Raw genomic sequence first — 14,071 nt, forward strand, 5'->3', positions numbered from 1 at the left:
CATTTCAACAGCTCTCTTTCAGAACAGGCCGCACTCAAAAACATATTTGGGCCTAATATATAACATTTATGTATTTTGATTGCATATAGAATGTCCATCCATTTGGATTACAAATTTTTTACTTAAACAAAGTAATAAACTTAATGTGATTCAAATTTGCCATACATATGAAAATGAAAAGAGTAAGAATACCTTTTATGTAATAATATGAATAAATTAAACGTGTTTTAAATGGATGAGAAACATGTTCACATATTCATACGTATTAAACCCAATTTAATTAATATGCATCACATTTAAATAATTTTCATTAACACTTTAGATCAAACTCATAAAAAATAGACACATGTTATAAAGCAAAATCGCTCTCAGCCTGGATTCATGTACATCATGGGGGTGTAACTCGAGTACAAAGCTGAAAGATTTTGTGTGTTTGAAATCTTTATAATTGTTATTCCACCTGCTTGTTGATTCCAAGACCTCTAGAAAATGCTTTCATATATTCATCTAAATTAACAAAGTCTTAGACTTCAGGATGCCTTTTGGTAACATATTTGTAAGTATTTCTTTGTGTTACCTTCTTCTAAATATGCATTTTATTTAGAAAAATCACATTTTGCACACAGTTGCACAAAGTTTTTGCTGATGCATAAAAGAAAACCCCACTCAATTCAAAGTGAAGGGTTTTAATTCATAAATAACCAAGCGTGCTAATGCAAACAGATAACAGAAATAGCTGCGGCATAGAATCGGTTAAAATAATTTGGCAAGAGCAGTTTGGCGTCGAGATTTCGTTCTAGAAAACGGAGCAGTTCTGCTTGTCTGTCTGTCGACATTTCAGCAGTTTGAGGAACGTTTCCATCTTGTGAGCGTCTTTCCTGAAGCAGTAGAGCACACTGTAGTCTCTCCTCACGGACTCAAAGATGTCAGGAGAGTCCAAGAGATCAGACGTTTTTTCGGGGATATCCAACAGCAAACCACCTTCACCCAGTATCTGACAGAGAGAGAGAGAGAATTACTTAAATAGTGAAGTAAGTACAGTTCTACTCAAGTGTTTTAAATTATGATCAGCTTCGTGAATGCTGATGCTGTCCAAACATTCAATCTCACCTGCTTAATAAGAATTAGTACACCCTGCTCTAGACTCATGAGTTTGGTGTACAGCCATTTGGTCCTGTTGAGCAGAACACTTGGGGCATTGTCGTAGCTTTCCATAGACACCTGTAGATCCGCCAGTGGGTCGATCCAAGACTGAATCAGAATCAATACAGAGTGTAGAAGCCATTTGTCCTGGAGGGAAAAAAATCAGATTTGTATTTTTGCAGTACTCTGATCGTTCACCGAGCTTTGGAAATTTGGTCATGACCTACCCTCATGTCAAACCAGAATCATTTTTAATGAGCGTTTACTTTGCCGTCTTCCACATATAATGTAAATGAGAACTAGAACTATAAAGATTTAATAGTCCCTGTGACTTTTGCACTTTCGTCCAAGTCTTGAAAACTAACACACACCCTAACTTAGTTTGGGATTGGATTTTAAACTGTGGTAAACATTCACTTGAAATGCATAAAACATTCTCCTATAAAAATAATGATTGTCCCAGAGAGGAAAAGAAGTCATACAGGTTTAAAAGACATGAGGGTGAGTAAATGATAAAAGAATCTCCCCCCTTGGCTGAACCGTTCAACAACATTATGGTATTTTCTTCTCAATGCAATCGAGTTCCCATGAACTCACAGAGATCTGCTGGATTTCACTTTTGGTTGCTGGAAATGCAACGGTTCTGGGTGCACACAAGGTCCCTCCGTAAACATGTGGGTTCATAACTGATAAAGGAATGAACATCTCCTCCTGAAACATTCAGGAACAAAAGCACGACTATTATTATTTGAAACTGCGACTTCAAACACGCGTTGATCTTTTTAACATTTAAGATGAGCACATAATGCGGTTTGATATCAGCGTGTGTCGCTCACAAACATCATCTTGGACTCCTCTGAGATGCGGTAGATGAGCACGGCGTGTTGAACGGCTCGGTCCAGAAGCTTCTCCACTGAGATGGTACATGAAGCTCCTTCAAGACCCTGGCCTGAGCAGTCCAGAGCCGGTACGATCGTGGCCTGCAGGGAGCAGAGCAAAATCCCCACACAAACCTGACGAACTTCACAACAGATAAGAGACAAAGAGAAAAAGATCATTAAAATCATTGTACTTTTCTATATTGCTACAGAAAATAAATATAGCCAACCTTTTCTATCACCTTTTTACAAGTCAACCATAAATAATTCAGAGCAAAATGACTAATTACCGAACATACTAATTGTTTTAAGTTACATTATTTATTGCTAATAATGAAAATTCTATGTTCAGGCAGATATGAAGACCTTCTTACCTGTGGTGTGGTTCATTTTTGCCGAACAAAAGAAAAGTCTGTCTGAGGTCTGGCTGTGGTTCTGGTCACAATAACCTCAACCTTAAATACTGCAAAGCCTTTATGAATTAATCAAACATGAAAACAACTTGAACGCAAGTGATGGTAAGTTGATATTTGTGGCCACATGTCTCCACATCGATTTTATGCATCATTATATTTTATGCGTCAGTAGTATTTATCACACAGTGGGACTATTTCAGTTAATTTCAATAGTTAAGGCTATTATGTTGTATTAAATATAATTAGAAATGGTGACTGGTGAATGGTTACAGCGGCTTCAATATACAGTGAGGTCAATTGAAACGCTTTTTGACGTTAACACGCCTTTCAATTGTTCCAATTTACATGAATTCACTTAACTTTTTCATTTAAGGAATTCTAATCGTATGAGACATTATTGAACTTTGGGATTGTACGATTTGGAAAAACCTCAGCAAAGGACATGTCATATATTACAGTAAAAAATTACAAATTCATGTCAAGATCTATCATGTGGTCAACAAAAGGCATTTTGTTGATGCTCGTAAGTTTTGTGAAAAAATGTTTAATATACATTTATTTTAATAGATTGTAACAGAAGTCTTGCAGCGATAATTATGTTCATGTGTTTTAAATAAGCAGCATATAGTCACGTGTGGATGTCTAGGGTGGCTCTGACCCCTCATTATTTTATTCATAGCTTTTCTTTTGCAGTAAGTGTGTCCACAAGATGTCTTGAGGGATAACCAGGGATCAAGTGTCCGTCTTCTGACGTTGTTCATGTCAGAGACAAGGGGTCACCTTTACATTGTGACGTAGGTAAAGATGAACCCTTTCTGATGATGTTCATAACAAAATGGACTAAACGAAACAACATTTTGCTCAGTTGGTATCACATTCAGACATTCTTTTATTTGTAATTATTAGTTTTCAAGTCAACAGTATACTATGAAATAACAAACTGTAAGTGTAAATATTTCAATATTTTGTTAATATAACTGGAAATTATGTAGAGAGCGGATGCATTTGTTAAAAAAGTTTCAGTCTAGGCACTGCTTGGTCCTTCAAAATCACATTGTTAAAATGTAATATTTTATTTTTATAAAGAAATGTATAATGCATGCATACAAACATCTATTTTCAGTGTAATCATATATTAATGAACAGAGATATAACTTTTGTCTGCAAAGCTGGAAGGACTTACCTTCATATATGGAAAAACAGTATTCAGTCAGAGCTGTTCAAACTTTAAGAGGGATATTAACAAAATATGCAGTCATGTTTTTGTACAGTACACATTGATGAAATTGTCCAGCTAAAAAATCTCGCCTCGTGTCTAGAATCGCCTACTTCCATACTATATAGTGGACGAAGAGCAGCATGTATGAAACATAGACCACTTCAGAAATTGTAAACAACGTTGGTCCAAAGCTGGTCCAGTAGACCTTCCTGTTTCAGTTCCGTTTTACTTTTGAACAGAACATTTATAACCTTATCAAAATGTTAAGCAAGTACTTTTAAGATTTAATTATATACGTAAGATATTTTTTCTTATTTATAAAAAATGGACCGGTGTGTGCATCTTGCGAAATGATCTACACTGGTAGTTGTCTGAAGTTTGCCATTTCACACACAGTGCTGGTTTTTCTTTTAGGCTTGAACCCTCAAGAACATCATCTCGCAATCTGAGTTTGTAGAGGTTGATGTTGTAACAAGAGGTCTGTGTTAATCGCTAATTGCTTTCTATATTGCAAATGCGTTTAACACAAATCAACCCTCAGGAGACGAATCGTAATGGCACAGACAGGTCCAAAGCTCAAGGGCACGCCGGTGATGCTAGAACGAGAGATGCGAATCGAGACGAGATGAACCTTCAGGCTGGAGAACAGACATCTGTGATATTCAGATGTTCAGATCAGTGTTTGTTATAACAGACCAGAGGAAGAGTGAGAAGTTTAATTAGCGCAAAACACAAACAGCCATAACGCATAAACATAAATAACATTTAATTCCTCTAGACACGTTTACACTTGAATTCTCGACTGTTTTCTTTATATCTTTGAGGACACCTTGACGGAATTTCAAAGGCAAGCGCGTTATCATAAATGATGAAAACCGACTCGATAGAGAAGCCGAATCACACTTCTGGATCTTTTATTGAAGTTGCGCACGTCTTCAAATAAGCTTTGAGTTTTTTCTCATAGTTTGTATCAATAGTTATGAACTAATCTGAAACTATGTAGCAGCTAGTTGCCTGCCAACCTGAACTTTTTTGGGATTGTGGACTCTGTTATTGAGTGCGTTGTTCATGCTTTTTAGGACGTAATTCATTACAATTGGCATTTACAATAAAATTTCAAACCTTATTAAAATGTAAAAAAAAAATGAGATAATGTGTGATTGCTTGGAAATACAAAACACGAGTTTTACTCCAGTTTGACCTCCTCTCGGTAAAAATGGAAAACATGTACACCCTTCTGTAGTTAGGAACGTAACCTGTCTCGGTTGTCATCCACTAGGTGTCAGTAAAGGTCTGGCAGGCCGTGACAGATGGGCTCATATTCATCGGCTCCTGCGCACAGGGGCCCGGATCATTTGCGCAGAGGAGAGATGTCACGATAACAAAGACAGATTGTGAAATGATACACTCTATCAATCAGACGTGGAAAGAAGGAAAACAAATCAACTGCAGTTTAATGAAGAATGAAACTGGGGAAAATGAAAGTGCAAATGGAAATGTGTGATTACCTGTTGTACTATCGTCTGCGCTTGCTCTCTTTTAATTGAGGCGCAGGAATGAGCTTTACAAATTCATTATTTTCAGCACATCTCACAAACACACGCACGCTATTGATGGAAGCTCATTTGTTTGCCAAATCAAATCAGACTCATTTGTGGTTTGTGTGAGACCATGAAGCCTCTGTTTTTTTGATTGGTTGTGGGCATCGGGGTCGTGCATTAGCACAGAGTTTCTGTACTTTACATCAGTGATGCATTCATAAGGCCGATGCATCATTCCGATGTTTTCAAACGTGAAGTGGAGTAATCTTTCCCTCTTTCGAGATAATTCCAGGTGAATCTGTAAGACGACGGATAACGATGTTGGATTGCATCCGAACGATTCGAGAGGATAATGTTCGCATCCTAATGCTGCGATTCCTCATCCAGTGGACGCAAGAAAGGCCTGCAAGAAACACGATGAACACCACTCTGAATACTTGGTCATTTCGAACAATAAACCAAGTGGCCTAGTGCACTCGAATTCTTTAATGGGTAGAGTTTATAGCTCTTCCGTAGCCTACTTATCGTCCTCAGATCAGCATTTGCTCTGCAGCACTAGCAGATAAAGACTCGCTGGCGAACAGCTTGAAGTCGCAGCACTGACATGATCTAGTTGTTTCATTCTGAACTAATGCGTGTGTCACACTGCTCGCATCCAAGACGCGCTCCGAGAACAGTCCCCGAATGGAGAGGAGAGCACGCAGAGCTGGAAATTACCATTACATCTAGTTATTGTCAGGCTGACTCAGGCATAAAATAAATAGAAGAAATATGCTCCCTGCTGTAGGGTCATCTCACAAAACAAATTAGTATGTGCTTAAATGAAGACTTCAACACTTTGCAGCTCCAACCAACTTTTGATATTATAGGGGACATCGATTTTCTGGCGTATCTGATTGTGTTTGCAATTTCTTGTTGAACTAGATAAATAGATGGATGGATACAGATGGAAAGACAGATTCACAAAGCCAGATAAATGTTACTTTGACAGATACTGTAAACAGACAGACAGACAGATATATAAATAGACAGACAGATGGAAAGACAGATAGACAGACATACGGATGGATACATAGACAGTTACACACATAGAAAGCCAGATACATAAATAGACGGTACATACATAAATAGACAGACAGACAGATGGAAAGATAGATAGACAGACACACACATAGAAGACAGATACATAGATAGACGGTGCAAACATAAATAGACAGACAGACAGACAGATACATACATAAATAGACAGACAGATGGACGGATACATAGACAGATAGACACATAGAAAGCCAGATACATAGATAGACGGTACTTACATAAATAGACAGACAGACAGATGGAAAGATAGATAGACAGACACACACATAGAAAGACAGATACATAGATAGACGGTGCATACATAAATAGACAGACTGACAGATACAAACATAAATAGACAGACAGACAGACAGACAGACAGATACATACATAAATAGACAGACAGACAGACAGACAGATACATACATAAATAGACAGACAGATGGAAAGACAGATAGACAGACATATGGACGGAAACATAGACAGATAGACACATAGAAAGACAGATACATAGATAGAAGGTACATAGAAAGATAGACAGATACATACAAACAGACATACACACAGATACACAGACAGACACAAAGAAAGCCAGACATATAGATAGACTTCAGATAAACAGATGCATAAATAGACAGACATAGACACACAGATAGATAGAGACGCAGACAGACAGACTTCACTTTCTCTCTCTCTGAAAGTATTTTGAGTACATAATATTGTATAATGTTTGGTTATAATTGGCCAAAGCTCATGGGAGTTTGTGGCTGTTTTATGAGGTGGCTCATTTGTATGAATTCTGTAATTTATACAAAATGTAGATTATTAGAAAAATACAATAATGAATCCACAGCGTCCCCAAACCTAACCATCGCTGGCCTGAGAGCAGACTGTACTAAAACATACAAATTAGATTGAACGAAATCATACAAATTAGCCACCTCCTGAAATTACAATGAGATTGTGTTGGGTTTGTCGGAGGGGGTAGTCTTATATTGTCAACCCATAACTTTAATCCAAAAGTTTCTCTTTACTGAGTCCCTTGTGCTTTCTGTGACCTCGAGCGCAATCCAAATAACCCGAGATTCCTGTTACTTTTTAAAAAGCATAAATTAAAATATTTACATTTAGCTCAACAAAGCACCATGGGTAAAAATACCAATCGTAAGATAGAAATGCGCATAGAAACATAAGCGGAACGACCCCGTAGCGTCCAGTGGCACCGCTAAAAGGCGCCTTCTTTGTTTTCGCAGTGGCACCGAGGTCAACGCCTGAAGAGACAAAAGGCTCCGGCGAATGTCTCTGTAGTTCTAAGTCGCCCGGGCTTCCAGCAGGACCTCTCGCTCTCAGAAAACCACACAACTTATCACCGGCTGAACCCTGCTGGTCCGCTGCCAGCTGGCTAATACCAAACTTTATTCATTCAAATGTGTGATTCATAATTAAATCATGAGGCAGAGTATGGATTCATAGCGCTGCTTATGAGAATGGAAATAAACAGCTGTAAATTGCGCCCTCGCCGGGTCTTCCAGGAGCCCGCTCGGCAAAACCTGAGAAATAAACAGTTAAATATCCACCACACACCTGACAGCACAAAAGCCACATAGAGAAATATCCATTAATTATCGCAATTCATCAAGTTAATAGGCTGTGTTTGAATAATAGTCGGGGTATAAAAAAGAGCTGTGGTTTTACCTCATTAAGCTCTCTAATACTCTCCTGCACAAAGAGAACATCAGCACGCCGCCACCGTCATTACACACGCGCGCGCACACACACGTATGAGAAGGGATATGGATTTTTTCAGCATCTGTGAAATGATTGTATTAAAGAGACAGCCTGAGATCAAGAACGTCAAGAGATGGAAGCCGGTTCGCTTGTCAGCTGGTGAACTGTTTAGAAACAACTCGTGTCTTTATTCGTCTGATCATACAGTATGTGGCTTTTATGTATTTTTCAGATTTTGCATTTCACAATTTGCTATGAACACGACGAAAATAAATAAAATGAAATTAAAATGTATTTCGGTTAAAACCCAAGACATCTCACCTGTAGTCTGAGTCATGTGCCCTGCATGTTTCAGTAAACATAATGATTGATTTCGGCCCTGAAAGGTTTCACTGGCCATGCTGGAAGTAATTCTTGTACGATTTGTTTGCTTGTTAGACCGAGAGAGAGAGAGAGAGAGAACAACAGTTTTGAAATTAATGGACAGAGTGGATGAAAATCAAAGGGCCTGAACTCATTTTTTAATGAGCCTAATGAATAGGCCACATACCATTAGTGGGATATCAGTGGGGGTCTCTCATCTGGCCAGAGTCTTAGTTATCCCCCAACACGATGCAGTTGAGCATCCATGCTGTTGCTTTAAAGACTCAATTTACTTCCCTCTGTCTGCTGCTTTGTTCTGTGCCTTGCCTTGCATCGACTCGTAATGGTAAATCTGATGCTGAACGGTTCACCATGTTGTGACTGGGCTCAGGTTTATCAGAGCGGCCTTTGCAAATATTTGCTGTGTTTACTTTCAAGGTTGTTTTATTTTCAAGGCATTTCTTATAATTGCACATATCTTTTGTTCCATCAGGGTTTCGGTTTTATCTGCTGGCTGCCTCTTAATATTCCGTTTCATCCCGACCCTCCTGCTGGCATCTGAAAATAAGATCAAGGTAAAGTGCTTTGAACGTTGTAGAACGCAATTTGTCTTTTGCAGCGGTAGATTATAATTTAGCAGATATTATTTGTTCAATTAAAGCATCCGCACACTCCCAAAATAGATTTGGACACTTGGCACGTGTGACATTTGTATTGATCTACAAGCGAAAGATTTCAAGTTTTTAATTAGGTTTTAAACGATAAACTTATAGTTTCCTTTCTGAAAATAAAGTCCTTCGACATTTTTTTGATTGTTAAACCAAGTAAAATAGTTGATAAGATTATAAGATTTACATGCGTTTACTCTAATAGGACACCTAAAAAAATGTTAGCATATATTTGCATTATGCATTATTTGTTTGCAAATAACATAGTTCTGTTTCTTTAAATGGACAGTTTACCCAAAAATTCTGTTATCATTTACTCACCCTCAAGTTGTTTCAAATATGCATTTGTTCTGATGAACAAAGAAAAAGATATTTGGAAAAATGCTTGTCACCAAACAGTTCTCGGCCACCATTGAAATCAATGGTAGTCAAAAGTGCCCCAGAATAGCTTAAGTGCATTCTTCAAAATATCTTATATTATGTTCATCAGAACAAATAAATGTATATAGACATTTGGAATAACTTGAGGGTGAGTAAATGAAGATACATTTTTATTTTTTTGGGTGAACTAGTCCTTTAAGCATTTAAACAACTGTAGATTAGCCTAAATGAAACCTTTTTTTATACACAATACATGCAGCCTGCTTCAGCTGAGTTTCTATTTCAGCTTGACTAGTGACTTAAAATCCAAAATTGGTAACCTTCACTGTCAAGACAGCGAAAAACAACTCCATCTGTTCAGTCTTACACCTTTCTCGCTCTAACTTTTCGAAGCTTCTCCTGCCACGGCGGTTTTGGCAGGTTCTGTGGTTTGCATCTGCTCTTTTTGCTGATCCCCGGGCTGCTCCGCTGCTCTCATTAGAAAACTTCCCACTGTGAATGACGCACAGTGAGTCAGTGTCTAAAGTGATCCACAGAGATAACTCCAGCGGGCCGCAGCGTTGCTAATCGTGCTGTGACTTCGCAGATATGCGCGCAGAACAAATTATAATCGACAGTTATGAAGTCACTCTGGAAAAGGCCCAAAGCACATCATTTGGAGACTTCAATAGTCTAGAATTGCAGATAAACCAATATCTCATGTAACCACACATCAATTGAATTTCATAGTTATGGACAAGATGCTCAACCATCGTGACCAGCCTGCAGTTGTTTATTTTGATTGTCAATAATAATTGTTAGTATTAGACCTTTAAACATTACAGCAGATGCCGTGTTAAATGGTCGAATCTTTGATAATTTGATTGTAGTCATTTAAGCACAAATATGATATCGACCACATTGTACGCTGGTCCAGAAGAACTTCCTGGTTCAGTACACAAACGTTTGAACAAAATACAAAGCACTGAATATTTACAACCAATTAAAAATGTAAAATGAATAACTTTAAGATTTATTTGTGTGTTAAAGATAATTAAATAAATAAAAACGGAAACCGAAAGTTCTTCTGGGCAAGTGTTTGCATCTTGCGAAGTGGTCTATAAAACGAGCAAATCATGTCTAAAAATGGTTTTGCTCTTTTTACAGGTCCTGTGACATTAAAAATAATTCTTTAAAATGTTTAGTAAGGTGTGTTTTAAGGTGGGCCTGCAAAGCTCATAAATGCTGTGGTTCCCAAACTCCTAGCATGTACACCTTTATAGTGTAGGCACCTCACCACCTTATGTTAATTAAATATCACATTTTAACAGCAATAGCTAATAAATACAAATATTTACTATGTAGTATATACTTATTCGACTGTCAGCTTTAAATATAAAGTGATTGTTGCTTCATACTTTATTTGTGTGAGATGGATGTGTTTGCACAAAATAATCACTTGGGGCCTCATATTAAAAAGGCAGAGCTATTTTGATCTAGCTGTGCAAGTGATTGTTCAATTAAAGAGGAATTTACATTTTGTAATGTGAATCTTCCCCCCAATCATTTTTTGGCTATTGGAAACAATGTTTTGCTCACCCTGGTGGTCATTCCGGGCTTGTCAGTTCTTAGAAGTTTTTGGAACTGCTTTAGACTTTGCAGTCATGTGTTTTTTCACGCCTAGGGCGCCAAATGGAATACTGCCACTAATGCCCCTCAGAAATAATAGGCACATGACACCCCAGTCAATAGTAAATGTTTTTATTGAACATTGGTGTATTTTATCATATTGCTGCTGCCACTGTTTCCCAAAATCAATGAGCCACTAGAGGCTGTGCATTACCGCTGTTAAAGGGGTTTCCGCTTTGCATTTTGCACAAACAAACCAGGACCCTGCACTTTGTAGAATCTAATCATGTTTTAAAAATGATGTAACTGGAAATATCTAGAACAAACAAAGTTTGCTGTCCACCAACATATATATGGAGTGTTCGGGACACCTTTTTCAAAACCGATCACCATTTACGCAGTTTCATTTGATGACGCTATAGCGGCACAGAAATGACACACTTGGTCTTTAAATCTCTAACTGAGTGACAGCTGGCCATTATGTAGCGTTTTCCAGTGTCACAGAATAGGCCCGCCGTCTGTCTCTCCATCATCTGAGCCTTTCCGAAGGGTGGCAGAGACGGAGCGGCTCTTCAATTCCGACTCGGAGCTCCTCTCAGCTTTCAAGTCGCTCAGCTAATTCCTACACTAAGCCGCGCCTACCCCGAGGAGGCACTGAAGTATTCAATACTCACTCAATCCATTAGGATCTAAAGCAGCTGCCTCAGCTCCAGCCGAGAAGAGATTCAATTTCCATGGAGCTGAAGAGAAGCTTGAAACCTCTGAATGAATACAATAACAAATTCCATGAAATTAATAATTAAAGACAGAGAAAGACTGCGGGGACCGGGCCGAGTCGATAGGAAGAATAAAACCCTATCCCTCTCTTTCAGATATATACGAAGTCTCGCGGCTCTCAGACGGGTGAAAGAAAACAGCATTTGAAAGCCTCGTGGCGCTTTCTGTTCTTCAGCAGTCCCTTCATCCCTCTCCTGCAGTTCCTCTCATCGACGGTTTGAAATTCAACCTTAAATACAATATCCATTATTCACAGGTGTGACTGACAGCCTGTTGGCTTGCGGTGCAAACAACTTTGATTCGATTAGTTTATCTGCTTCTGTTGGAAACCAGAGATTCTTCATGTTAAAGGGACAGATGAAGAAACATTTGACTATTTCTTCTGAGGTAAATTGAGGTGAGCTGCAAAATTACAAAACAGAACAATAAACATCATAAAAATTTTGTCTTGTGTTCCTGTGTGTGAAGCTCCATTGGAAGAACAGACCGCTATTGAGCAAGAAATACAAATACAAACATATTTTAAAACCTAATAAATGTGTAAAACATGATTTGGTCATTTAAAGGTCCAGTGTAGAGTAGTTTGTCCGTTTAGGGCTACTGTAGAAACAAAATGGTGAATTCCATGTAAGGGGACCCGCGGTGTATGTAGATAGAAATAGCTCATTCTAAGGTAATGAAAACAAGAGCCATTGATAGAGAGAGTCCCGTCTTCTACGTTGACTCAAATGGACAGTTTTTTCACAGTTTCAATAGTTCCCGGAAGTTACTAGTAACGCATGGAGCTGCAACTAAACAGACCAACTGAGGTAAACTTCCTACCCGTTTAAGACGAAAGCCATTTAATGAATAAAAAAATGACAGAAATAAAGCATTTATAGAGAAAACATAACATCCAGGAACTATCCGAAGTCTTCATGAATCAAGTGACGCTCCAGCGTTTTGGACATCCGTTGGCAGATCTCTCTCTATCAATGGCTCTGATGAAAACATAACGCTTCGTTATGTAAGATCTTTATACATCTCTGAAGACATAGTAATGTATTTCATATTGCATTTATTGGACCTTTAAAAAAACGTAAAGTGAAAAAATGTAAGTTCACTTTTAATAGGCTTCTGGCTGTGAGTGTGAATTAAAAATAAACAGTCAAGCAAATGTGTAAATTGGAAGGAAAGCTGCGATCTATTTATAACAAACTGTTCCAGGTAAATTGCAGGCGTCTTTAGGAAGTTCCACACAAAAAGTGTTCAAATGAGGAGACAAAAAAACCACATCAGCGTGATCCTGCTACAAAAGCTTGTTGTCTGTGCCTCTTCTCTCCAGGGTTTAGACACAGGAACATTTTCTTCAGATGGGAACGGGGCTTGTTACTCCTCCATTACCGGCAGTGTGGGTGTCTCTCTCGCGTGGAGAATGGAGCTCCTGAAAGCGAGCAGTAAAACACCTACCAGCCATGGGAGCACAGAGCCAATTAAAGCCAACAATAGAACAATACAGAATACCTTCACTGCTCCAAATAGGCATTTGGCTCCGATGTACCTCTTGGTGAGACCAGTGTCATCTTCCCTGGGCAAAGGTTTATGAATCTCATAATGAGAAACTTACTGTGGCAGCATTTCATGTGTGCAGGACTTTGTGTCATCATAGGGAGGGGATTTGATTGGCTGAAAATAATCTGAAAATGCATGAATTAATAATGACATTAAATCTTGTGTCTCATAAATCGAGTAAGTCTACTACCTATTTGTCCTGCAACAGACTTGTAAGAAGACAATTGGAATTGAGGCTCCCCCTTTAGAAGACAGATTGAGTATGGGCGAGCATTTTGGGTCTTGCGTTTCTGAATTAGAGTGTGTCGATTGAAGAATCATGGTGAATGCAAATTAGTATTGATCGTGATTAAATTGACACCTTTATTAGTATGCTTTTTGTGTCCTGTTTCTCTTCTCATCCTCTGAGCGATAAAAACACAGATACATTCATTTACTCTTCTAATGTGAATAGTCTGGCCTGTTTTAATTCCTTAATAAAATGAAATTAAAGTGTATAATACTTCTAATATACTTTAAGTATACGGCATATTATAAAGTCTGTAGTAATTTAAAAGAAGTACACAAATCAATTGTTGTTTCTCCAATGCAAGTCTTTGTTTTTTGTTTGAGAAACACCCAATGCACGAGTGGTACCTTCTTGTTAAGCCTGGCATCACACACCACCACATATGGATGGTCATATAATGTTTCCAGGTCCAAACGTTCAATAAAATGCTAC

General features: G+C 38.2%; 1 protein-coding gene and 1 long non-coding RNA gene across 2 annotated transcripts; one reads left to right on the forward strand and one right to left on the reverse strand.

Annotated features, from left to right (window-relative positions):
* Positions 1-670: 670 nt before the first annotated feature.
* On the reverse strand, positions 671-2,210 carry smtlb (somatolactin beta). The gene is made up of 4 exons (XM_056736615.1): positions 1,980-2,210; positions 1,741-1,854; positions 1,111-1,290; positions 671-994 (listed from the first exon to the last, which is right to left on the reverse strand). The coding sequence occupies exons 1-4, from the start codon at positions 2,208-2,210 to the stop codon at positions 797-799; spliced, it is 723 nt and encodes a 240-aa protein (XP_056592593.1). The 3' UTR covers positions 671-796.
* A 190-nt stretch (positions 2,211-2,400) lies between these two features.
* Positions 2,401-13,858, forward strand: LOC130411753 (uncharacterized). Its single transcript, XR_008905101.1, has 5 exons — positions 2,401-2,539; positions 3,131-3,235; positions 8,859-8,940; positions 11,895-12,196; positions 13,124-13,858. It is a non-coding gene; the product is annotated as an uncharacterized LOC130411753 (long non-coding RNA).
* Positions 13,859-14,071: the final 213 nt, after the last annotated feature.

The sequence above is a fragment of the Triplophysa dalaica genome, chromosome 22 (genome assembly GCF_015846415.1).
Source record: "Triplophysa dalaica isolate WHDGS20190420 chromosome 22, ASM1584641v1, whole genome shotgun sequence".
NCBI classification, from domain to species: domain Eukaryota; kingdom Metazoa; phylum Chordata; class Actinopteri; order Cypriniformes; family Nemacheilidae; genus Triplophysa; species Triplophysa dalaica.